This window comes from Propithecus coquereli, unplaced genomic scaffold, assembly GCF_000956105.1.
Source record: "Propithecus coquereli isolate 6110/MARCELLA unplaced genomic scaffold, Pcoq_1.0 Scaffold185, whole genome shotgun sequence".
Taxonomy (NCBI): domain Eukaryota; kingdom Metazoa; phylum Chordata; class Mammalia; order Primates; family Indriidae; genus Propithecus; species Propithecus coquereli.
This window is the reverse complement of record NW_012143301.1, coordinates 3,435,510-3,461,820: the sequence shown is the minus strand read 5'-3', so window position 1 is coordinate 3,461,820 and position 26,311 is coordinate 3,435,510. Positions and strand designations below refer to the sequence as shown.

At 35.9% G+C, this 26,311-nt stretch overlaps 1 protein-coding gene across 1 annotated transcript in view; it reads right to left on the bottom strand.

Moving 5' to 3' along the window:
* Nucleotides 1-2,074: 2,074 nt before the first annotated feature.
* HHIP (hedgehog interacting protein) overlaps nt 2,075-26,311 on the bottom strand; it is an 85,694-nt gene continuing 61,457 nt past the window's right edge. The window contains exons 9-13 of the mRNA XM_012642744.1: nt 24,338-24,461; nt 23,247-23,377; nt 20,045-20,126; nt 5,032-5,180; nt 2,075-2,351 (exon numbers count right to left, since the gene is read on the bottom strand). Coding sequence (XP_012498198.1) covers nt 2,158-2,351; nt 5,032-5,180; nt 20,045-20,126; nt 23,247-23,377; nt 24,338-24,461 — 680 coding nt within the window. The 3' untranslated portion in view covers nt 2,075-2,157. The remainder of the gene's footprint in view (nt 2,352-5,031; nt 5,181-20,044; nt 20,127-23,246; nt 23,378-24,337; nt 24,462-26,311) is intronic.

Below are 26,311 nucleotides of genomic sequence, written 5' to 3'. Positions count from 1 at the left end.
GACAGATTTAGACAGCTGGCTCCCTCACAAGAAGTTCACATTTTGTTAATGTCACCCACGTTGAATAAGGGACTATTAGACGGTAAGGTCCATTTACAAAAATGGTTGTCAGGACATTTTTTTTTTTAATTGTAAAACTTTCTGTGATGGAATTCAGTAAAAGGGCTATGAAGAGAAAGCAACGGAAACAAAAGATTGCTATTAACCTACAGATGCAGGCTACTGCATGGTTCATTGCAAGATTTGTCACACTGTTGGGCCAATGAAGTGTTAGTGTGACTAGAAGGGACCACCCCTTTTCTGGGGTAAGAGGGCAATTTGGTCTCCATGCTCATTTAATCCCGAGACTTCTTTGAATAGACTGTCAATTGAATCTAAATCGTGCAAAATTATGCATGCACTTTTTAATGCAGGCTATTGTTCACTGAGCACTGAACCAAGATTTCTCAACCCGTTTCCATTTGGCATGAGGTCACTTGAAACTTAAGTAATCATATATGGAAGACAAGAGCAGTGTGCTTAACCAATCTTTCTACATTGTGGTTTCTATATAAATGCTCACTGGACTTTAATTGCAAATCTCTCACTTTAAAACAATAGAGAAATACTAGCTACAAGACTTTTTTTTCTTTTTAATTGAGGCTCATATTCCTAAAGGTAAGGAGCAGGTTTGGAAAGTCAGCTGGCGCTGCATGATCTATACAGCTCTACAATTTAGATTTTAGAGGACTGGATGATTACAGAAGGAGGACAACTATAGTGGGTATGCACTTGTCATGAGTAGATGTGGTTTTTTCAGTAGTGCAAAGAGGCCTTCTAATTTTGTTAAAATCCAAACATGGAGAGCTGGCCTCAAAAACCTTTAAGAAAAATGTCTACTAAACTTTTTGCAGTTTTGAGTTAGAACATGTCATTTCTTTAAAAACCTGAACAGAACATTTACAGAAAATTTATTGATACATTAACCAAAGAGTATTTTCATTGAGTTCGGAAGGAACATATACATTAAAAATCATATTTGGCAAGAATTATTATATTAAAAATTTGTACAAGTGACAGCTTACGTAGCCAAGATTTGTTAAAAATGAGTGAGCTCTTCTCCAATGAGGTTCGATTCAGTGGAAATCTGCAACATTCTAATCACATATACTCTGACAGTCTTGCTATGGTGAAAAGCACTTTACAAATGTTTAATGCTGGAATTTTATAAGGATTGGCTGTTTTCTTGCTTTTTCATCCGTCGTTAATGATTACATGTTGGCACAAGGATACATTGCTAGATTAGATCCACAGCACATTAAAGACTGTTTTCTCATTCCCCTTCTTTCCAATTAAGATGGTGAAAAATGTAACTTTAGTATTTTACAGGACAGGGTAAAGGTGTTTCATCTAGGTGATGTCTATATTATAAAAATAAAATAAAAAATATAAATATGTAACACAAACCCAGTGCCTATTGTTAAATAAAATATACAATAAAAGCAGACCTTTTAGGAAGATTGATTTTTAAAATATGCTGTTATGATTTAATTATAAAACACTTGAAAACAATCTTGAGATTAAGCTGAAGTAACCATATTTCTCTGCCAATAAAAAGGTAAGTGCGTAACATTCTGTAATCGGATACACTGATAAAATGAAGATTACAGTTTTATATCAAGTTGCTCACTTAGAAATTCATCAGGGAGTTCTGAAACATTCTCTCATAGTATAGTCCTTTAATATAAAAATATTGCCTTTTTTATTAGATCCATCAGATTGCACAGTAATGTTTCAAAACTCCATTAAAGTTGACTTTTGTGATTACAGACAGAAAATTCCTGGGAAGTCCAATAATCTCTTCTGGTGACATAAAAATTCCGTTATCAATTTACAATGGAATTTCTGTGTAAATTACTCTGTACAAGGAAGTATATATATTTAAAACCCATCTGTTATGCAACCACGCGTATAGGGGTTATGAGTGTGTGTACGTGCATATGTGAACAAACGTGCCAACATACACACAGAGGATTTCCACATTGCTGGAAATTATTTTTAAATTAATAAAAGAAAATGAAATCACAGGAGTGTGTAGCAGGATAACAGTCTTTCTTTTTAATGACAGGATAAAAAATAAATGCCCATTGGAAAGGAATATTCAAACAGTCCCAGAAACTATACAATGTAACTTGTTAGATCCAGCAAATAAGATGTCATGTCAATGATCTGATCAAGAATACCTGCCCTGGTCACTCTGCGGATGTTTCTGTCCACTTGTTCACACTGAGGACCAAGATATCCTTTTTTACAGAGGCACTTGTTCGGTCTAACACAGACACCTCCATGACGACATGCTGGCTCACATTTTGCTGGATGAGAAAACAAAGGGCAGTAACATCACACTCTCGTTCTGTATGTTTCTGTATGTCAGAAACAACACCAAGTATGGGACCCACAGGTATTTGCTGAATAAGAGAAGGGAGCAAAGGAAGGAAGAAGATGGCCACAAAATGGTCTGAAAGATAAATATATTAAGGAGGAAAACTGGCTTTCACACCCACCGTTATTTGAGAACCAGAACTCAGCAGAGAATGAGACATTTCTAGAGAAGCAGAGATCATGGGAAACAACTGTGATCTTTCGCAGAATCGACTCTATTCTAAACAAAGATTCAGACCTTGCAATCTCTGTTCCACAGGGGCATTTCCTACAGAGGGTCTTCCAAGGCCTACGTTCCCAATCCTTTAAGGTAGGACCTCAGTAGAGGAGGGGCCCAGCCAGAGAAGGAGGCACAGTGGCTCAAGCATCACCAAGGCAACATAAAGGAATGGTCAGTTTGGGATTTTGGTTAGGTGCCATATCCACCATATAAACTCCCTTGGATTCCTTTTTCCCCTTGTTTCCAGGGGGCACACAGCACATGCTTTGCTCTCTGACTACACTTTGAAGTCTGTTTTTGGAGTCAGTGCAATCGGCCAGTGAAGGGTATTCCAAGCAGTCCTTTTCAGGGCTGCTCTACAGCACCGAATTTCTTCCTTTAAGAATGTCTACCACTACAATATACGTAGGGAATGTAAAGACTTCCTGATGAAATGAGATGGAGACATAAACTTGGGTGTATAAATTAATCATCATTTACCGATAAGATAAATCTGGGCAGTGCAGCCACTGTAGACAGAATCAAATTCCTTGAATGGAGCTCCTTATGCTTTGAGGGGACACGTCACTTTCATCTTTTCAAATACATTAATCAAAATCTGGGGGTCTGTGGCTGACACGTGGGAAAGAACAAGAAGAAAATAAACAGACTATTTTCTCTTTAAATTTTGTGGGAGATGAGTAAACTATGCAGGTATATTAATAAAGTTCTTGCTTGTATCAAAAATATACTGACTACCTGGGCACAGGGGCATGAGCCTGTGGTCCCAGCTATTTGGGAAGCGGAGATGATAGGACTGCTTGAGCCCAGGAGTTCAAGTCCAGCCTGGGGAACATAGCGAGATCTTGTCTCTTACAAAAGACTAAATTAAAATTGTTAAAAATCCCAAATAGATTGCTTTTATAAAATGGTTTGGCTTATCTTATATATTTAAACTATTTAAATTTATTCGGTGGAAAGATTATTTTACTGAAATATAACTTCATGTTAACTCAAAGAATGTCTATTTTCATTTATATCACATATTATTATTAATATTATGCCATTTGTGCTCCAAATACTTTGCCGTCAGTTTGAACATACAGTCACCAGAAGGCACTCAATAAATATTAGTTAACTGATGACTTGAGGTGACATAAGTGGTTAGGCAAAATACAAAGCAGGGAATACGACAGAATGGACACTATATAACAGAAGCCGCAGTCATCAAAGGATGAAGAGGGACGATATATTATCAGGAATTTTAATATTATACATTTGAACACATTCTTATTTTTTAGATCAACTAAACAAAAAAGGGAGGCAGAATGGGGTCAACAAAATGTAAGCTTTTGTTTTAAATGGTGTAATTACTTAATTTCTGTGGAGTTTTAATTTTTATAGTTCTTTCTTAGATAGGCAACCATAGTATTAATCAATCCGTAATGTTATGGATGCTGAGGCAATTTAAGCTTAAAACATATACTGTATATGTGACTTTAAATGTTGCTTATCTTTGTTGGACGATATATAAAGTAGACAAGTTCTGGTTATGATTTTTTGAAACAAATACATCTTTAGAATAAAAAAAGATAGCATTCATCAATGAAGAATAATACTAAATATTAACTTGGGACTAACTTTCATTGGCAAGAGGTATTTTAATATTTGAAATAGCAGAGATCAAAATTTTTTCTAGGTGTTCTGTACATGCTGGTTGTTAAATATGCACTTTCAACATGTACGTCTTAAACTCTACGTTTCCATATTTATCTGATTTTCTTACTTCACACCAAGTAGAACTTAAACATGACTGTGCATAATCGACGAAATCTCAAGTTAAAGGATAGAATAACCCTGGAATAAATCTCCTCTGCTCTCTCTCGGAGCAGCTGCATATCTAGCTGATGGTTCACAAGGGAGTGGCAAAAAGAATTAAAAAATCTCATAATATGCCTGTAGATAATTGCGTTTTCCCCTTTTACTTAATAACACCCACCGAAAAGCCCTGTTTTTAGTGTGCTGTAGCAAGAAAGCAAGCAGTAAAGCCAGAGAAGGCATTTACAGGGTGTCTGGAAAGTGCTAGCACGTGGAGAGGAGCGAAATCTCAGGACCCAATACCGAGAGCCCCACAGAGATGATCTGGTTGTGCTATTTTCATCATTTACTTTTTGAAAGGACTCAATCATTTAGATGTTTTTTAATGTTTATGACTAACGTATCATTTACATTAAGAAAATGAGAAAGATTTCATTTAGAAGTTCAGAAGAGGATGAGCATTAATATTATCGTAAATGGCTAAACACTCTCGAACAGTGGCTAATTCTGGAAGAAACAGCTCATGTTGAGTTCTCGAGTACCTAAGGACCGCCCCAACCCCAGTCTTTGCTAGTGAAAAGAGAAATACTAACCGATTCTGCAGAAGTCCCCCTCCCAGCCGGGACTGCAGCAACACTTTCCCGTGGGGGTACAGTAGCCATTCCGACACAGCCTGGAGCACTCCGAAGCCAGTGTCTGCGCAGGTTGTACAGTGGCTCTGCATTCCTCAGGCATTAAAGGTCTGCGTCAAAATACAATAGTTGAAAGTGTATTTTGGTTGAAAATCAATATTGCAATGAAATCTGGCAATTTTGTAGCTTACAAAGCATGTCTCTTCCTTTCTAAAGAGACCTTTCTTTTAAATGATTCAGATTTATAGCTTTCTTTCTTTCTTTTTTTTTTTTTTTTTTTTGAGACAGAGTCTCACTCTGTTGCCCTGGCTAGAGTGCCGTGGCGTCAGCCTAGCTCACAGCAACCTCAAACTCCTGGGCTCAAGAAATCCTCCTGCCTCAGCCTCCTGAGTAGCTGGGATTACAGGCATGTGCCACCACGCCCGGCTAATTTTTTCTATATTTTTAGTTGTCCAGCTAATTTCTTTCTATTTTTAGTAGAGATAGGGTTTCGCTCTTGCTCAGGCTGGTCTCGAACTCCTGAGCTCAAACGATCCCCCCGCCTCAGCCTCCCAGAGTGCTAGGATTACAGGCGTGAGCCACCATGCCCAGCTTATAGCTTTCTAAGAATAGATAATACATACCAATGAGGACATAAACTAACCACTTTTGAACCAAAGTGAGCAGTACACATTCTAAGAAACTTTGTCATGATTAAAACTCATTGATGAAAAATGAGAGTTTAATTTTATCGACATTTTATATTTAATAGCTAAGAATTTCTGGCAATTGCAATGTTTAAAATAAAGATGTATAGATGTTTTAAAACTTTTTCCCACAGATCTACAAAAGTTTTTAGGAGTGGTATGTGAGGTAGTTTCACTTGTTAGTGACACGGTTGGCAGTATTACTGGGCTAAAGATATTCCTTAAAATGAACACGTGTAGCCTAAAAATTGGGAATCAATTCTTGTTTCAATTTTACATTTCTTTTGTGATGATATTTTCAGACTGATTTTTCTTGAAAGGTCGTCATAAGATATGGGTATATGTAGACTAGTCAAAGTTTAAACTCTTCATGCAAAGAACGATCCATAACGCAGATTTTATGTATATACATTTTAATCTGATTTTGTCTTGCTAGGAAGAAAAACAACTCTAGTGGTAGCAAACAGAAACATCTTATTTGCAAGAGAAAAAGTCATAGATTTTGTTTTAATTGTTCTACAACTTCCATCATTCATAGAGGAAACCAAGATGCCTTCAGAAGATTCTTTTCATGGTTATTACTGTTTTTGAAATAAGATGTCATTCAAACTGGATCAGGCTATGAATCACGGTCACAATTACTCTTGCAATTGTGCAGTGGCACTTTCTTATCAGTCTCTGTTTCCTGTGCCACAGTGTGGTGAGAAGGCTCTTTTCAATTAAGGAATGCAAACAAATGTTTTCATCAGCAGTCAAATCAGCAGCATTAGGATGGCCAAAGCAATTGGACTCCTTAAGTACCATAACAAAGAAGGTGATCGTTACAGGTCAAAACCACCACAAGAGATAACCACAGCATGGAGCTTTCTGAGATAAGCAAATAAATTTGCCCTGTAGACTCAGTTTTCTTGATAGGTTACCTTGTTATGTCCCTATGGCAATATGAACAGTGATTATAGTTTGGGGCCTGATCTCAGGCTGTTTCTGCAATGACTTTTAAAAATGGGTAGTGACTTCTCCAGCTCCTCTTCCCAATGAAAGTCCCACTCTACACTGAAAGTACTATGTTCTGCAACTAATGTGACAATTCAGAAACTCCCTTAACTATATTCAACCTCTTATTCAAATCTGTTATAGGAACGGTCAATTTATGTGAAAGGTCCTTAAGGCATTCCATGGACTGAGCATATTTTCATTCAGAAAACATTAACAAATATTTTCCATGTGTTCCCCAAGGCAGTCTTTCTGGGAGTCAAGATGAGGTGGGATAAGGCAGAGAAAATGTTAAATGATGATGCCAAGAAAAGTAAGGACATCATCTTCTTCTTCTTGTTGACTACTTCACATCTGCTCTGTCTTTCACATTTAAAATTCTTATTTTGTTTGTGAGACAATGGTGGCATTTTTGACCACCAGACGAGCCGTTTTCCAGTGGCCATGAAGTTCTTCTGATTCAAAGGTCACTAGCGTTTACTAAGTGGCATTCACTAAACAGGTATAATTCTAATTGAAATTGTAGAATTTTGTGCCTTTCTGCTCGTTCCTCACTTGTTCACCCTCTTTCTGACTTATTCAAGAAAAGAGAGCCAGAAATAGAGTGTGTCAAAAATGTATTGCATGTTACAGGCAATGCAGAACATGCAGGTACATAGCTCACATACTACTCCACATGATGGTTTAGGCCTGAACAGATGAAACTGAAGAGACGACATCATTTAGATTAAGAATGTAGGTGAATTCAGTTAAAGAACTACAAGATGTGGCCTTTTTGAGGAAAAGTATAGGGACGCTGATACATGTGCACTGGGAAAGGAATGAGGGTAAAAGAAAGAGGGATCCAATACTGAAGGGCAGTTCTGTAGGGAGGGGATCTGACATGTTTCTCTGCTGATCCTCTTAGTAGAGGCTTTGACTGTGTTTCACCAAACATTAAAATATAGGGAACCTCAGATTATAGAGGGAATCTAAACTGCTTTTTGCCTGAGGTTTAGTTAATGCCTATCTATCTGCGAATGTAATGATTATTTCATATGTGGGCTTGTTTATGTTAGCTTCTATAAGACTGTGTGGCTGTCATACAAAAACATTATAATTCGGTTATTCTATCTCCCTGTCTCCTTCTCCACTGCAATGAAAGTTTTCGGAGGGCAGAAGCTACATACTCAGTTCTCTTCAAGTCCAATCATTACTTGAGCAAGTACTATGCTCTTCATGGAGCTAAGACATCATACAGAGTCCTGATCCTCACAGAGCCCACGGAGGGGAAGACATGCAAACACAAAAGTGTATATAGTGTGATCTTTGCTATGATACAGGTGCACATGGAGTATCATAGAAATACAGATGAGGGAGCACTTAGTTTAGGATTGAGGGATGTGATAGAGAAATGACATTTAAGCCACCAAGTATCTTTATCTTTTTCAACTACTTATATTCATAGGAGTTGGGAAAATGCCGTGCAGGCAGTTGAAAAATGTTTATTAAATTAAACTGAATGTATATAGTAGTAACTTTCTCACTCTCTGGAATATGAATTCCATGAGGACAAATATTTCCTCTCTTCTATTGTGTCTCCCCAGGACCTAGAAGATTGTGTTGCACATAAAAGAGCCTCAATAAAAATCTGTTGAATGAATGAATGAAATTACTAGGAATATGGAATTCTAAAAGAGCATTTGTTTTCTGTCTACGCTATTGGATGAAGATATTAGGAAAATATGACTATTAGGGGAGGGATATCACTAAAATCTAATTGCTATACTTTCATATCATAAACATAAAACTAAAAACACATTCACTGTGTTTCTATTGCCCAAATTAACTCGTCTTATAAAATTCTTCTAAGACATACTTAAATTTATTTTGAAAGATGCATTTTTATACTAACTATAATATAATAGTAAATAAACAAAAGGTGAAGAAGTCAAGGTAAGCAGGAGTTAAAGAGACAGGATTGTTCTCTTCTCCAGATTAAGAAGTCAACATATTAAAATTTATTTTTCTAGTAATATATCTGGTCAAATCTGACAAGGATTTTTGGTGACCCCAACCATACCCCTCCAATCACACTTTGTGGTGGTGACATTCTCCCTTCTATGGAAAAGAACAAGGTCCCTTTACATTGAATAAAGACAAAAGAAAAGGGAATAAAATAATATATTTGAACTTTATTATTACTGTAATGTTGAAATAGACCATCTTACCTATACATAAATATTACATATACACACCTAAATGGGATCTAAATAAAAATCTGGAGTATATATTTGTGATAAATTCATTTTCATTCTTATTTTTATTGGACTGGAAAATTGAGTGTTTTAATGTATGGTCTAATAAGAATCATTTAAATAGCCTTGTTCTTCTTTTAAACAATTACTTTTTAAACTTTTGGACCCTTAGCTCTACTGAATGAAGTCAGAAGTAGCTTTCAAAACAGAAAACGTACCCAAGAGGGTGTTTAGGTTTGTAATAAAAAGTATATCGAGCCCATTTGTTGAGAGCTATCCCCAATAGCTCCCAAAGTTAATTTAAATCAGAAAAACGCTATTTCCTAATCCCTTCACACATGAGAAATAATGAAACACTAAGGGGCTAGTGTAGAAAACTGCCCAACATTCTTTAATACATAAAGCGTTGTTTTCAGAAATGTAAGACATTTTCTTAGAAACCTACTTTGGCTGGCTTCGTGAAATTATATAAAAAGCCAGATACTTTTTTGAAATAAAGGGAGAAGCTGAGAAGCATTAAGTAATTTATAACACACATCATATGTGATGACTTTTTGTGACTAGCTAAGGCCAACAGCGAATGTCGCTAGGTAGTGAGATTATGCATGGTTTAATTTAATGATATTTAATGTAATAAATGAACAAATTAATCAATAAATGGGAAGTCCTCTGTGAATTTGTAGGGAGGTGCAGGGATATGTCCTATCCAAGCAGGCCTGCCCTTCTGTGCTGCAGAAATCTATTTTGCCCTTCACAAAAGTAAAGGGGCTCATTCTGAAATTTTTGTTAGGAGTCCAGATTTTAAATTCATTTCATTATAACACAAGATCACTCACAGATCATCAGTAATACACTTATATAAAATCCTGACCCACTGGAGGTTTTAGAAGATGCAGTAATTCTGTACCCTCTCTTGGATGGGTATGGTGATATACAAACCATCTTGTCCCTTTATCCATAGTCACGTTGGAACACATGGAAAAGTGTTCCCTTGCAACCATGCAACCATAACATTTAAAAAACTACTTTTCCTCCATGCTTTTCCCCATTCTCATGAATTAGGAAAAACTGATATGTCTAAATGCTCATTCCTCATAGTGCCATCCCAGAAGAGCAGCACCAGGATTATGTGGGAGTTTATTAGAAATGCAGAAGCTCAGGTCCTACCTACTGAATTTGAATCTGCACTTTAATGAGCTTGTCAGGTGATTCACATGCACATGCAAGTTTGAGAGGCACGGTTCTCAATTAGGACCATTTCCCAGCCAAGAGCAATTAATGTGGCCATTAATTAGTGAGTTCAGGAGCTTCCGAGTACAGAACGCTCTGACATCTTATCATTGGGCGGAGTCTTCGTATGCCACAGCAGAGTCTATGGCTTAATGAATTTCCTCACGCTGTAAGCAGTTAGACACACAGCAATCATCCTTAACCACTCATTATTTGTAAAGCCAACACTCAGCATTTTTACCTAAAAAAGGGTAAGGAAGGGGAAATTTTCTCATGATTGGATGTAGATTTTACTGTTTCCCATTTGTATAGCTCAATGCATAGGCATAAGCACTAGTATAATAGTTGCTGCATCATCTTCTTTATTACTTATTTTAGTGCTCTTCTCCAAGGTCAATACACAAATTAATATTTTTCCCCCTCCCGATTGGCTGTTCACTGAATTTTTCCTAGTCATGTCAGTATTTCTCTCTTCAGTGTCAGTTTCCTCATGAGGAGTAGAATTCTGGATGCCAACGGATTTACAGCACGTTTGAGGACTATACCCAGCCATTCTGCTGCAGCTTTAAAAATGATAAAACATTGTGCAAATTCGATTTGGCTGTGAGGACTCTTATACATTTATAATACAATCACATTACAGATAGAAGAACAAGCAAATGGAATCCCTTCCTGTGTAACCAAGCGATATTGATCTCGTTGGGACTTCATGGCAGTATTGATGGCAATACACATGTCCTAACAGTATTTTTCAAGTACTGTTTGAGGTATACCAAGAAATTGAATGTTTTAAGAGTTCCTGCTTTCATTTCATTCTTAAGGAATGCCTCGCTTGACATTATATCATATGTAGGCTACAGAAATATATTTTTATATATTCCCGAATAACCCTGATAGTGTAATAAAGAGAAAGAAAACTTTAAATTCAAGAATAACTCTGAATTAATGTACATTGTGTATCATATTAGAATTTTTTTATTTGTAGTGTATGTTTCTAAAATTCTAATTTAGGATGAATGAAGCTAATGTTCTATCTTATTTCTAGATAGCATCTAGAAATTTTTGTTCTGAAACGTGCTAAAAAAAAAATGGGGCTGGGTCTCAGCATTCTTTTTTGTGACTCATGTTGTCTTCCTTTTAAGGTTTTCTGAGATTTAAAAGTCTCATTCCTCACCTGTCCCTCACACACTCACTAAGAAATAGTGTTGACTGGCTTTAATAACCAGGCAGTTTGGGATTGATTTGGCGCTAAACTCAAAGGAGACAGAAGCAGTACTGACTTGGTGAACTGAGCTACAGGTTTGACTGCTGCCTGCTAATAACATTATCAGAAATTTCAAAAATACTTGTTTAATTTTGTTCTATGGTTAAAGATGCAACCATAATAAAAGCAAACAACGAAGCCACTTACATTTTTCAGTAACTTCCATATTTTAACTTTTTCCTCACGACAGAGGGCTGGCTTTGTTATTCTTAAGTTTAAAAGATCAGAAAATGTATCAAAAGATTAAATGGCTTTCACACAGCTAGTTATAGCGAGTTCTGGAACTCTTTCCTACCCCAGTATTCTTTCCACTCAACTGGTCCTCTTACTTTAGCAAAAAGGCAGCAAGATACCCACATTTCAGGTCCTCTTAATCTCACTATCCAAACATCAACAGTACAATACCCAAATATCTAAAAGGCTACAGGGAGCTCCTGTATCCAACTTTATCAGCTTAACTCAATGTACATATTTCCAAAGGAAAATCAGGATGTGAAAACTTATATAATTTCTTAAAGGGAAAACCAAGGAGAGATAATTAATGAAACTAAAGGATAATGTCACTCACATTTAGATAAAAAGACAAGGTCCAGTTTTATCAATTTGCCTTAGGTATTTGTTGTATTATATTTGCAATGTCTTAATTTCAGAAACTGGTCAACTATAATTATTAATGGTGACTATAGAAAAATAGGCGTTTCTATTGTAATTCAATGTACATAGTCCTGAAAAATCTTATAGTTCACAAAACTGCATGCTAAAATAATGGGGCTGATATGAACTGAATGTGTCCTCTCCAAATTCATATGTTGAGGCCCTAACCGCCCATGTGATAGTATTATGAGGTGGGCCTTTGGGAGGTAATCAGATTTAGATAAGGTCAGGAGGATAGAACTTCCATGATGGGTAGAGCTTCCATTCCCATATAAGAAGAGTGCCCAGAGAGCTTGCTCTTCCTCTCTTTCCATCATGTAAGGATACTGCCAGCAGGTGCACATCTGCAAGACAGGAAGTGAGCCTTCACCAAGAATCTGCCATGCTGGCATCCTGATCTTGGATTTCCTCCAGAACTGTGGAAATAAATGTCTGTTGTTTAAGCCACCTAGCTATTTTGTTATAGCAACCTAAGCTGACTAAAACAAAAATTTATGGAAAAAATTGGGTTGGGGCAGACCCTTCAAGATCTGTACAACTTTGTAACTAAAGGACTAATGAAAACAAAAGTTGGTATGCTGGGAGATAGTTTGGGCAACCCAGGGAGCAGCCCAGCAGTAGCCAGAAGCTGCCTCAGGGGAGACTAGAAACACACAAAAACAAAATGTTGATGGAAGTGGAGCTCTGAAAGGAGGAAGTTCAACCTGCAGAGAGCCATGCAAGGCTGGGGCATGGCTCTTGGAGGGGGGAAACCTGGTGCAGGCACTTATTTTTCATTAGACCACCCAGCGGAGAAGGCTTTTTGCCAGCGTAACAGGCTGAAGGCATGTTCCTTTCCTTATAATTCTAGCTACACTTGCTTGAAAAGCTACATAACTTTCATGTTATGCAGATATCATTCTCTTTTATATATGAGTTCAGTAGCGTTAAAGAAAATCATACTGTAGCAGAACAGACTTCAGTGGGAAGCCAAATCATGGTGAGTTTTACCTAACTCAGTACTTTCTGGACCATTAATCTGTCAATTTATAATGTACAATCCTCTGGTATAGTTTTTTTTTTTTTTCTAAAGTGTTATTTGTCTCAGATAATATTTTTTTTTTTGAGACAGAGTCTCACTGTGTTGCCCGGACTAGAGTGCCGTGGCGTCATCCTAGCTCACAGCAACCTCAAACTCCTGGGCTCAAGCGATCCTTCTGCCTCAGCCTCCCAAGTAGCTGGGACTACAGGCATGCGCCACCATGCCCGGCTAATTTTTTCTATGTATTTTTAGCTGTCCAATTAATTTCTTTCTATTTTTAGTAGAGACGGGGTCTCGCTCTTGCTCAGGCTGGTTTCGAACTCCTGAGCTCAAACAATCCGCCCGCCTTGGCCTCCCAGAGAGCTAGGATTACAGGCGTGAGCCACCGCGCCCGGCCTCAGATAATATTTTTTACATTTTTGATAATGTGTGCAATCTTCCGATTTAAAGCAAAAACAAGCTCCTTAGGGGATAAGACAAAGTTCTCATTCATTTTCTCCCTCCATAGTACATAACACAGTATCTTGAACACAGAAGACATGCAAAAAATACTTGTAGAATGATCAAATCAGGAATCTTGGATTATATCTGCACTTATTCAGATAGGATACACACATAAAAATTGAAAAATTAGGGCACAATCAAAAAGCCAATGCCATTGCTTCCTAATATAAAGAAGGAAATATATTCTATTCAGTTTTATGTCTAAAATCAACTTTTAAACTTAAATACTTAATTCATAAATCATAATTGATAATATGTTAGATATTAAATATTGCTATGTAACTTAAGACAACTAGTGAATTTTTTCCTGAATTTGTACATTTTTATTGACATAAAATTAACTCAGGATAGTGACAACTAATATTAACAAATAGAATAAATAAATAACACTTTGATAACAACATAATTCAAAAGACTTAAAGAATGCAGTATTATTCCTTTAGAAGTCATCCAAAAAATAAATTTTTACCACCTTCTTTTCACTTAAAAAACAATAGATCTACCAGTATTTTAACTTCATATCGTATGAAAGTAGAAGTTTTAAATATCGCTAAATGCTTTAAAGAAGAAGAAAATTTGAAACAAGTTTCTGTCCTATGAAAGAGCACAAACATGCCAGTTTAAATTCTTGAAGGCGATTAGGGTAACATATTTCCAAATTTTGATGTTCATACATCATTCATTTGTCAATGTTGACAAAAATTAGTCATTTAAGTAACAATTTTTTTAATTCAACTAAAATGAATTAGTAACAAAATGATGCTAAGATGTGGTTTTTCCTTTATAAGCTACACCTTCCTCTAGAAAACAGCTTTTCAAAAAAATTGCACAACTGTTTTAGACATATCTATTGCAACAGTAAATCTGCCTTTATCCCAGGCACTGCAATATCTGATGATACATTGCCTTACAATTAAAGTATAAGATATTCCAAAGGTCTAATAATATCAGACTTCTAGCATTGCCCTAGAAGGTGGTGGTGGTGGTGGACATGAGAATTAAAAAGAAAATGCTTTTAAGAGTTTTTGATGCTTAATAAATGTCTCATTTTTAAGAATATAATCTTCATTATTCATACCTCCATTTTATATCTTTTTTAATGAATGCCAATTCGAAGTGGCAATTCGATGAAGTTTTCACAGCAATCGGTACAATTACTAGAGGAGCTGATATTCCAACATTCAAAATTGACAGGTTGACTATACTTCATAGAAAACAGAAAATTCCTTTGAATGATATAATCATATGTCACATCTCCAGGAAATAGGATATACATATAAGAAGACTTGCATATGTTCTCACCATAAAAAAATGATAAGTATGTGAGGTGATGGATATGTTTATTAGCTTGATTTAATCATTTCACAAAATATACATTTATCAAAACATCACATTGTACACTATAAATATATACAATTCTTATTTGTCAATTATACCTTAATAAAGCTGGAGAAAAAATTAAAGAGTTTAGATTCATCTTAATGTCTGCGGAACATTATTAACAGTGAAGGATTTAAAGGTGAGAAATAGAATCAGTTTTGTGTTTTGTAAATCTGTCAGCATTTTGAATCAAGGCTTATGATTATTTTTAAAAATGAGACATATAAACATTTTAAAATAACATGGCCACATAAAGTTTTTTCGTAACTTATTATATAATATTTACATTTATTCTGAAACAGGTGATGGCTCTATATAACATTGCATGTGTTACCTGAGTATGTTTAAGTGTGCTTGTACATATACACACATATGCAAATCTTGCTAATTTATGAATAAAATTCTAGTTATAGTTAGGACATTACCATATATTATATATGCATGCTCATCCATTCGCTAGAAATTTTGACTTTGATCTTGCCCAACTCTTTTGTAATGTATCTTTATAATTTCAGATGCTATATGGCAGCTTAGGAAGGATTTGTTAGTTGAAAAGGCATTGTACACCACAACATGAAATATAGTGTACTAAGAATAAAATATGAGCAGGCAGATAAATGTGTATCTATTTTTGGTTATTGGATATGTAGAATAATAAGAACATCAAAAATGTGGAAAATGTTTCCTTGTCTTTTAGACTTCAAATCCACCATGCTGAATGGATTTTTATAGGGCATATACTTGTTCATGACCTCTAGTGTTAAGAAATTCTGTCATGTTTGAAAACTAGTCCCTAGTGGAGCCTCTATCCCTGTTAATAGCTGAAAGGTCAATGGAGCTGCTAAACAGTTTGTATTACTGTCAGGGTGGCCATGAAAACACCACCTGCTGCGAGAGGACTTGGCAGCTGGGTCAACAGGCACTGTGGGAATTTATCAACTTCGGGGGGCCACTTGCATAAAACTTTGACTGATGAATTGGGACTAGACTGGCTTATTGGGCTAAAGCTGCTCTATTATGTATGACTTTCTTTAGGATGGCAGAGCTGCCTGCTGGCTCCCTGAGACATATGCGAAGGATAAACAGAACTGATTTCCCCTTATGAAGTGATTTTTGAAAAAAAAAGCACTCTTTGGCATCCAGGGTAATAAGGAGTGGGATGAAGATAGTAAGGAAAAATAAACAAAGAGCAGAAAGTTGGGCCGTGGGGGGAGGAGACACGAAGGGCAGTTTCTGATATTGGTCACAGAGGAGTTTGGGGATACAACATTTCTGTAAAATGACCTCTCCGAGCCTGGAATTTGCATTGTTAATTTATAGACCTCCTAAGGGAATGGTCTGTGTGACTTGGTTGGGTAACAGATAAGCAATATGTTAAAATGTAGTAAGACTGGGTACATGGTAATTAAATCAACATGATCAAGAATAATTTTGTTTTATAAATTTCTAGAGCAATAAACCCTGGAACCATTTTGAAATCAAAAACAGGTCATTTGGTTTAAGTTCATCTGAAACAAAATTAAAGAATTTTGTCAATAGTGTGAAAAAACTTGTGTTCCATGAAAATAAAGCTTGGAAGTTACATAACTCTGGCAGAATTTTTAAATTTCCACCCCCTCGCAGGAGCATTGGTTTAATTCTAGAAAGATTTAGTAAGCAGCAAGTGTCCAAGGCATTACTTGGACACTTGAAAACTAGGTATTAGGAATTCTCTGAAGCTCCATGGACATCTTTATCCCAATTTTGGAAGTAAGAAGACCTTAAAAGTTGAGAGATCAATTGAAAATAATCCTGAATTGTGTAGAATGAATACCAACAATACGAAAGAATTTAATATGTTTAAAATATATTATTTAATTACCTTCGCAGCCCCCCGTGGCAATGAGGTAGGGGCAGAATGATCATCTGTATTTTTTTTTTGATGGGCCAACGGGCACACTGTGGTCAAGTAGCCTACTCAGGGCCTCACATGAAGGAAGATTCAGACATCAGACCAATTGACTCCCTGTCCGACCATCTGAAACTTAGTCTTGACTAGTTTCAGATGGCACTGCTAAGTGAAACTAAAATTATTGCTTGGACATTGTGCTCAGTATATCTAAATCCGTTTTCCAGAACTTCTAGCTGAAGGAGCCCTCCCCGCACCTCCCATCCCCCGCTGGCCAGGTCATGCTGAACCCAGCACCAGAGAGTTTTGGGGACCCTGTGAGTTGGCTGAGCCAGCTGGGTGACTGGCGTTGACTTGATCCTAATGCCACTCTGCCGTGAGATGCGACTGCTCCATCCCTGAGGATATTCCTGAAGCATGTTCAATATTCTAACATGGAGGCAAAATTCATTCCTTTTCTGCTGCCCTGGGGAAGTTTTTTTTTTTCCCTAAATAACTCCTGAGTTCTAGGTATTTCTTTCTTTTCTCATGATAAATAATGGTATTTTACATTTATAACAGTTTATCTCACCATCCTTTTCTGAGAAGGCTGCTTGCTGTAAATGATTTGAAACTTACATAAATGATTATGTAAGTGACAGCCTTAGCTCAAATTGTCCTTACAGACTGACGTGGTAATGCTCTGACCTCATCTGCTTTTGCCAAAATGACTTAAGAGACATTGCATATGGTTTCTAAACTCCCTCATCTTGTGTGTGTGTGAGTGTGTGTGTGTGTGTGTAGGGAAAACATAAAAAAATAAAAACATAAATCCTATGGTAAGAATGTAGCTTCTATGACACATAATATAGAATATTAAAAGTTTGTGTTTTTATAATTTGGTGTTTTTCCCCTCTAGGGCCATAAATCAATTGATATTTGAAAGTTATTCTGAAAACATTATTTTAACAAGTCTAGGGGCTTCTCCACAAGAATACAATTAAACTAAGAGTTTAATTTGTGTTAGATTTTTGATACAACAAAAAAGTCTACATATTGTTTTTTTTTAGTTGATAAGGTTCTTTCTTCAAATTCTGCCTCAAAAGTTTTGCTGTGACACAGACATCCTGAACACAACTATGCTAGTAATTAGCTCGTGTTTCCAAAATAATCCTGTTCACATACTTAAGTGTCTGCTTATATAGAACTTCAACTCATCTAGGGAGAAATACTGTAATAATAAACGTTGACGTCCAAATGGAAACAGCATGAGGCTCCCAACAAATGTTTATGAAAACATTTGTTTTCTTACAGTCAGTTTAATTTTGGAATTTATGTCTATGCCTGTGTACAAGGACAGTGTCTTTGGGACTCTGTTACTTCCCCCACCTTCTGAAAAGCAAACACACATCTTAACCCGGGCCCCCCACACGACATGACTCACCAGAAACAGGCACCATAATGAGAAGTCAGGCCTTCAGGTATGTCACTCTGAGACCACCCTACTTGAGGAGCCCTAAGATCACAAAGCCAAGGTCCCTTATGGCAACCCTGGTAATTAGACACTAATAATAGATTGGAGGTGTAAAATTCACCTCCACTCACCCACAGACTAAACAATCCAGATGAAGAGAGAAAGATTTTTTGAGAAGAGAGAATTCATTACAATACTACTAAGGAAGCTTGCAAAAGTATATCCACTTTGACAACATAATGGAGTAACAATGACTACTTCTGAAACTGATTGCATTAGATCTGAGTGAAACCCCTACACCTCATTAGGAATCATTAGAATGCTGCTGTTTTATGAATTAACATTAATTTCTTTGCTTTTCTCAAAGAGGACATTGGTTTCACACTCAAGGAGGAAAAAAAATCACTACAGTGTATAGATGGCTGTTTCTCCTATTGTGAAAGAAAATGTATACTAGTTAAATAGAAAAGGAATGCAATCAGCATGCAATATATGTGATGTGATACTGTCCAGAGATCATTTAGAATTGATTATTCTTCTTTTTGCTGCGCAGTAGCCAATGTCAACCTATATTTCTCTTAGGAAAGAATGCGTTTTGTGGTATAGAAAAGGGACAAGAATCTCCATTTTGTTAGTCAGTGGCTTTTTCAGGAAAATATACACAATTTACAACTTACAAATAGTATTTTTTAAAAGCAACTAAATCAATGCCTTTAGTAAACTTTTCAGATTGTTAGAATTTATTCTTTTGAAAGAGGCTTGAAATTCAGGAATTTAAATTTGCAAAGTGGCTCATGAAAATACCTTAATGTAGTAGGAATTTAAAATTTGCAGCATGGCGTGGCTAAAGAATAACTACTAGTAGTGTTCAAGAATAGTCCTATCTGTGCGGATACTTAGGTTTTATTACAGTTAGTTGTTGCTAAACTTACAACTAATGTCTACTTGACAGCATTTAATTTCAGCAGCTTCTGATAGCTCAGGTTTTACGCATGAAATTAACAACCGGCTAACGATAATTCAAGATGATTGGAAAGTGTGTGTGTAGACATTGTGATGGGTGGGTGGAAGGGAGCAGGGGACGAGACAAACATATTTTTTAAAGGATTAAAACATAGAAATCTTCCTTTCTTGGAGGCAAATAACAAAACACTTCTTTTGTTTTCGTTTGTTTAGTCACAGCAGTCTTCATGAGAGCTGTGAGCTTTCAGATAGATTTGAAATGAGGCTCAGATGTTGAACTGCCAAAATATCTTATCCTGATTACCCAACACAAATCATACTAAGCAGCTCTAAAGCCTGCAAGGATGTTTCTCATTTTCTTAACAATAAGGAGGGTTTATTGCTTCTAACACCAGAGCCTATGCTCTGCCTCACATGTCAGGGTCCTGCCCTGGCTTTTAACTGAGGACTCTGATTCCGTAAATAATAATGCCGCTCTGTGATGACAAGAGGAACGACACGAATATGCTTTTAAAGTTCTGCAGGGTCAAGTCTAGTCCTCATAGATTGGAGTTAACGGTCTTCTCAGGACAGCCCGTAGCCTATGGAAAGGGCGGAAGTATGCATCTTGGCTGATTGCAAATTGTAGCTTTTCTATCGCTAATTTGAAAGAACTTGAATAAGAACATCACTTGACGTAAAGAAATGAAAAGAAATCTCACCTTTTGGGATCCACGATTTTGTAGAGTTTTCCATTGTGACTCTGAGTCATACTTTTACTGCTTGACAAAATGTAAACTTCACCTGTTGAAGAGAGAAATAACGATAAGTAAATTCACAGCATTATAAGACCTTACTTCCTATTGCCCATCAGATATTCTATGAATATGTCTGTATCTATCTTCATCCATCGCAGGAAAATCAGTTGCCTGAAGATCACGAGTGAGTCCCACCGTCTGCCTTCACGGCACATGCAGAATGCGTCCGGATTCCCATCACTCCCTTCCACATCCCACTGCTGTCCCCGTGCAGGCAGATATTCTCTCTCACGTGGCCGCTGGCAACAGCCTTCTACCTGAGCTCCCTGTTTCTACTCTTGTTCTTCTATGTTTATTCTTAATGTACCCACCATGATTCTTTTCAGAGGAGTTCATCATGTAAATTGGTTCACACTCCTTTGTTTCAACACCCTCCAATAGCTTCTCATCTCTCAGAGCAGAAGCAAGTCCCAACAGTTGCCATGAGGCCCCTCCTTACTGCTCTAGCAGACCTCATCTGCAACATTTTGTCCCCTTGCTCCCTTCTCTCCAGCCTCACTGGCCCCTTGACTTGACCCATGTGAGGCAGCTTCCTGTCTCAGGCTCCCGTCTGAGGTTCTTGCTGTCTCAGGCTCTGTCCCAAGTTCTGTCTCAGGCTTCTGTCCTCTAGGTCTCCACTAGGTTCTCTTTTCCAGTCTGTGCTTCGCTATCACCTTTCCTGCCTGCACTATTTAAAACTGCACCCTCCCCAACACCCAACGATCCCTCTTCACTACTGGATTTTTCTTCAAAGCACTTATTGCCCAATTACATACAATATTTTCTTAGAAAAACATTTATTTTTATTGTCCCCCTCCATTACAATATAAATTTCATGACATTAGTTTAGACTTTGTGTCTCTTTATCTGCTGCTGTATCCCCAACTGCTAGAACAGAGCTTTGCACAGAGTAGGTGCTCAATAAATATTTGTAGAATGAGTATCGAATGGACAAGTTTTAACTTGATTTATTTCTATACGAGAATGAAAGACTTTGGTTACTGAGTGGTTACTGTTAATTATCAATTAACAGTAACATGGAATTGGGGTACTACTTTTTACTCCTTAGTTTTTTAAAAGATATTAAAATATATTAAATAAACATGAGGGAAGAGAGAGAGAGAGAGAGAGAGAGAGAGATAGCGGAAGTGCAAGAGCATGCCTGTGGCTCTATCTCGACTATAACTCTGTAACTCTTCGTGCTAGGCTGTGCTCATATGATGAAATACAACAGACGGGCTACTCTTTTAGGAGAGAAGTGCCCTCATTTATCACCACTTCTTCCATATAACTCAATGCATAGGATGGGTCACATGAATAGGAAATTAGTATTTATAATTATATGTTTATAAGGTTTTAAAATTTATATTTGATTCTCACTCATGAAATAGTCCTCGATTTAGTACACATTTCCCCATTCCACTGTTACTGTGCATTAAGCACACCCTAACTGCTTTTCTACTTTTGAAAAGAATGTTACGAGGTTTATACTAAAAACACAGACACAATAGAAAAAATAAAAATGAAAGTAAAAAGCAAAGGAATGTAAGTGAAAGAATATTTATTTTGTCAAGTGCTTTATATAGTTTACCTCATCTAATTCTTACAACAGATCCATCCTGATTTTATAGTTAAAAAAAACATACAACAAAAAATAACGGACTCCCAACACCTTTTATTTCAAAAGGTGCAACAACTTAACTCATTTTTTTAGATGGCTCTTCAATTAAAGCTAAGGAGTTTCACATTAAAATGTAATTCTGTGAAAGTGTATTTATTTTAATTAAAGGTATATGCAGGGTTGTAGCTTTTGGAGAGTCAAGATTACATATGCTTCACTTTTCGGTTATGCTCCCAAAATAGTATTAAGTGGACACAGACATACAGGACATTTTAACCAATGGTGGTGACATTAATATGATGATTGATGAGGAATCGTTTGTAGTAAGATCTGGGAAAATCAAAATGATTCAATTACATCAGCATCTCTAATTCTGCCACAAAGAATTCAGTTATTTTTAAAATCAGAATTTGCCAATGAAATTAAAATTACATTCCAGAGGATGTAAGTGAGAAAAGGTATCCTTCTGTTTCCTTTGAGTAGGGTAGGAGAATACCAAGGAAAAAATTAATTGTACAATGCTTTCAATGCTGGAACAAGAAAAGAACAGACTGGACTTCTGTTCTGTAAATTGTTACATTCCTGTGGCTCTGAAATGTTTTACATGTTTCAGGAGTCTTGTCGGAGTCTCTTATTAATCTAAGTGAATGGCATCAAACTATTTCTGGTGAATTCTCCATTTCATGTATGAAAACCAAATCTGGACTTTTAGAGAAAATATTCTGAATTAGATGGGAAACATATACTCTCTATTTATGCCTAGACATTCATCTCTGAAGCTAAAAGGAATACAGTAGACTTGGTTTGTTTGAATATTATTCTTTAAATGGAGTCATTAAGAAAGCTCCATTTATCCCCATAATTTAAAATTAGTAGAGAGTAAAATTTTTACTTGCTGATTGATCATATTCCAATATCAACTTCTGTTTGCTTGTTAAGCTGCATACATTTTGATAAACACACCAATCCCATAGATTTTTAATGAGATGATAATTTCTATTCTGTTAGAAAGATATACAACTCAGATTACCTTGCACAAATTTCATCCCCCAATGGGCAAAAAAATTAAAAAATAGAAGATAATGTGAGTTTCAGATTCCAAGAATTTTTTTTTTATTTATTCCAAAAGACATGGATAAGTGGAAAGGATTTTAGATAAAGAATATAAACAAATTATTTGGATGTATCATAAAAAATACCAGTAAACGTTGAAAAAAATTCTCTTTGGGACTGAAAAATTCTCTCTTGTTCCTGCCTCCCATTTTTCTGCTTTATTATTCTAATATTTCTACTGTGGGACTAAGACATAAAGAGCCCCAGGGAAAGGTTACTGGAAAAGAATATGTAATTGGACTCTCTTTAATCTCTCCAGTAGATCATGTTTGCTATAGATTACATTTCCAAAAAATGGAGGATAAGATTGTTACATTTATTCTTCAGGGTGGAACAAAGCCTCTTGAGCAAGGAAGTGAGAATGGAACTTATCAGAAATAGTTTATACAATACCTAATTCATCTTCTCCAAATCCCAAGATGTGGCCAGAAAAGTAGCCTCTACAGGAACCACTAGTGCCGAGACACAGTGGTTTTTCTTGCCATTGCTTGGTCACAGGACTTTGCTGGAGAGTTAAGAAATTCCTACAACAAAAACATACCATAAACCTACAATGAAAACATGCTTTTGCTTAAAGACAACAGTAAAATGTTTAAAATAAAATTCACAACAAATAGCTGTTGTGCCATAGACCCTGATTTTAAAGGGAAAAATAATATAGCCCATAATGTGTGTGAGTACTGTGAAATTCTCATATGCAGAGAAAGTACTTAAAGATAATATTTTGCTTGGAGGGGGCACTAAAAGTACTTGAGTAAGAGAAAAGGCCTCCCCTTTATCTAGGCAATAATACCTCCTCTCCAGGACTAGACTCCATGTTGTGCTATTAATTAGAGAGAGGGATAGGGGAAGAGGATGGGGTCAGTACACTTTTCTAGTTCCTTGGAGTGACCAATTATATCAGCTCTGCCATATTGCCTGAATGCCAGCAACTTGGGAAATAAGATTCTTAATTTGGATTCCACTGCAGAATTTCCCATAATTATCCACAATGTGACTCTGGAAATCTAGGCTAAAATTTAATTTTGTAGTATTCCTACCTATAGAAACAAATTATGTTCTGTTGCTCAAAGTACTGAAAATCTGGCAAAAAAATCAAAAATCTTTAGCCTTCCAGGATGATTTTTTTAAAAAGTTCATACAACTCAGGTAAAATTATTTCAAATTATTCATTGTCATGGTAAATTTATGTTGAGGATGAAGGGAAGAGCCTAAATAATATGAAAAGTCCATCAGAAGACTTCTCTGCCCACCCATACAAATTATTTTTATGAATTTGATCAAGCCTGTTAAAAAAAAGGATCTTTTTAAAAGTTATTCAACTAAATCACTATACATAGCGGAACTAAAAGTAAATAATATTTATGTGTGTCCCAGATCTGAAGCCCGAAGGGAGACAATCATGTGATTATTTTGTAGCTGTTTACCAACTGATCCATGGATATGTCATTTGGTATATGAAATCGTGTTATCACAAAGCCTACCCATTACGATCTCCGAACACATAGCTTCCATACAGTCTCTCAGACTGGCAGCCTCGGTAAACAAATCCGCCAACCAAAGGACCGTTACTGAATGGCTTGAATTCTAAAAGTGATGGCTCACTTTCTGGAAAGAAACATAGCATTAGATCAAATGAAACATATTTTCATAAAGTAAAAGTAATATAGGCCAAGCAACAATTATTACAGTAATTTAACTCTGAAGTGTGCTCATCATGCACGAGATGCTATAGATATTTAGTGAAAATAATTAGTCTTTGTTTAAATAGTATCAAAATATAAAGGACTTTCATGGACAGCTTAATGAAATCAGAATGCTCTGCAAAATGCTTGCTGTTGTTATAATTGCCAAGTCATACCGAGTTTTCAATAAAATTAAAATTTGGGTATTTTGGAAATCATGGTTATTTACTTTAGAACCAAAATACTTTTTTAAAAAACACCTACTTTTTTAAGTATTCAATTTTTTGTAGAAATACCTCTGCATATATTTAGTAAATTGGGACAGAAGGCTATCAAAATATATAAAATGTTTAAAAGTCCACACTAATGAAAACAAAAGCATAATACATAAAAGATCTTCAAATCACATTCACTATGTATTTAAAAACACTGTAACTAAGTCAAATAGTCAAATAATATCTTCATTAAAAATATTTTAATAATCTTGTTTATAGAATTGTGTGGGCTATTCCAATAATTCCTTTTAAATTACATGTATAGTTATGTCTCCCTATCTTTCTATGCATGCCATTACGTGCATATGTATGTATATGTATATTCACTGCAATGGAAAAGCTCTATAGCCAGTTATAAATTAATTTGAAAATAACCTTTTATATATTTAATGTCCAATAAGTCACTGTAAATAGGCAGTATTTGTCGCAAAAGCTTTTGTGGAAAGACAGTAATTTCAAAGCCCTCTTCCACTTCCATGTGATTATGTGAATATGAAATTATAAAAAAGTGGAAAAAGTAAGAGAAGTTTTAAACAACCAGCACACTGAGAGGCAGCTTAATTGAATGATTAAGGTCACAAACTCTGGTATCAGGTTGCTAGGGTTCAAATCCAGGCCCTGAAACTTAGGTTTTGTGATAATCAACCTTTCTGTGCCTCGGTTTTCTCATCCGTACAATGTGGCCAACGATAGCGCCTATCACATAGAACTGTTCTGCGAATGAAATGAGTAAAGTTTATAATGTGCTTACTATGGGGCCTGGCATGTATTAAGCACTGTAGGTATGTTTTTAAATACATAAATACAGGGCTATTCACATTGTAACCAGTTTTAGCTGAACCTTGATTAATGTGATTGTAGAATTTAATCTACAGATACAGCCAAAATTCCATCCAGCTAGTGGACTTATTAGATTTTTTTTCAAAGCATATTTTTTGGTTTGGCTTTTATAAGATGCACACAAACACAAATACCTGGAAAAAAAAGTAAAATAACTGAATACCACATGAACTAACACAGCTGTTTCATTCCTGGTGTTAAAGAAATATCTGTATTGAATGAGTAAATAGAAGAAGCAATCAATTTAATAATCTTAATCTACCATGTTTCCTGAATCATAATAATATTTAATATATTGCTTCCTTCAAAAGGAATAAATACTAAAATATTGAAAAATACTAAGTGTTTTAAACTTCATTATTATCTAACTTTTTATTTTTACAGTCTCTCTAAATATCTTAGTAATCATGTTATTAAAAATACTGTTTAAACATCCCATTCCCATGACTTGTTTTTACAAGTTGATTACTTTGTTCTCTCCAAAATAAACACTTTTTTAAAAATTACATTCTTATTTGAAACACTTATAATTTTCCTAATTGCTGAGACTAGTAGGTTGGGTATTGAGAGATGTCTTACCTTTAATATTTGTTTTTTTTCTCTGTATATAAGATGTTAGGACAAGTTCTTCCTTATTATCTTAAAAATAGAAGTTATT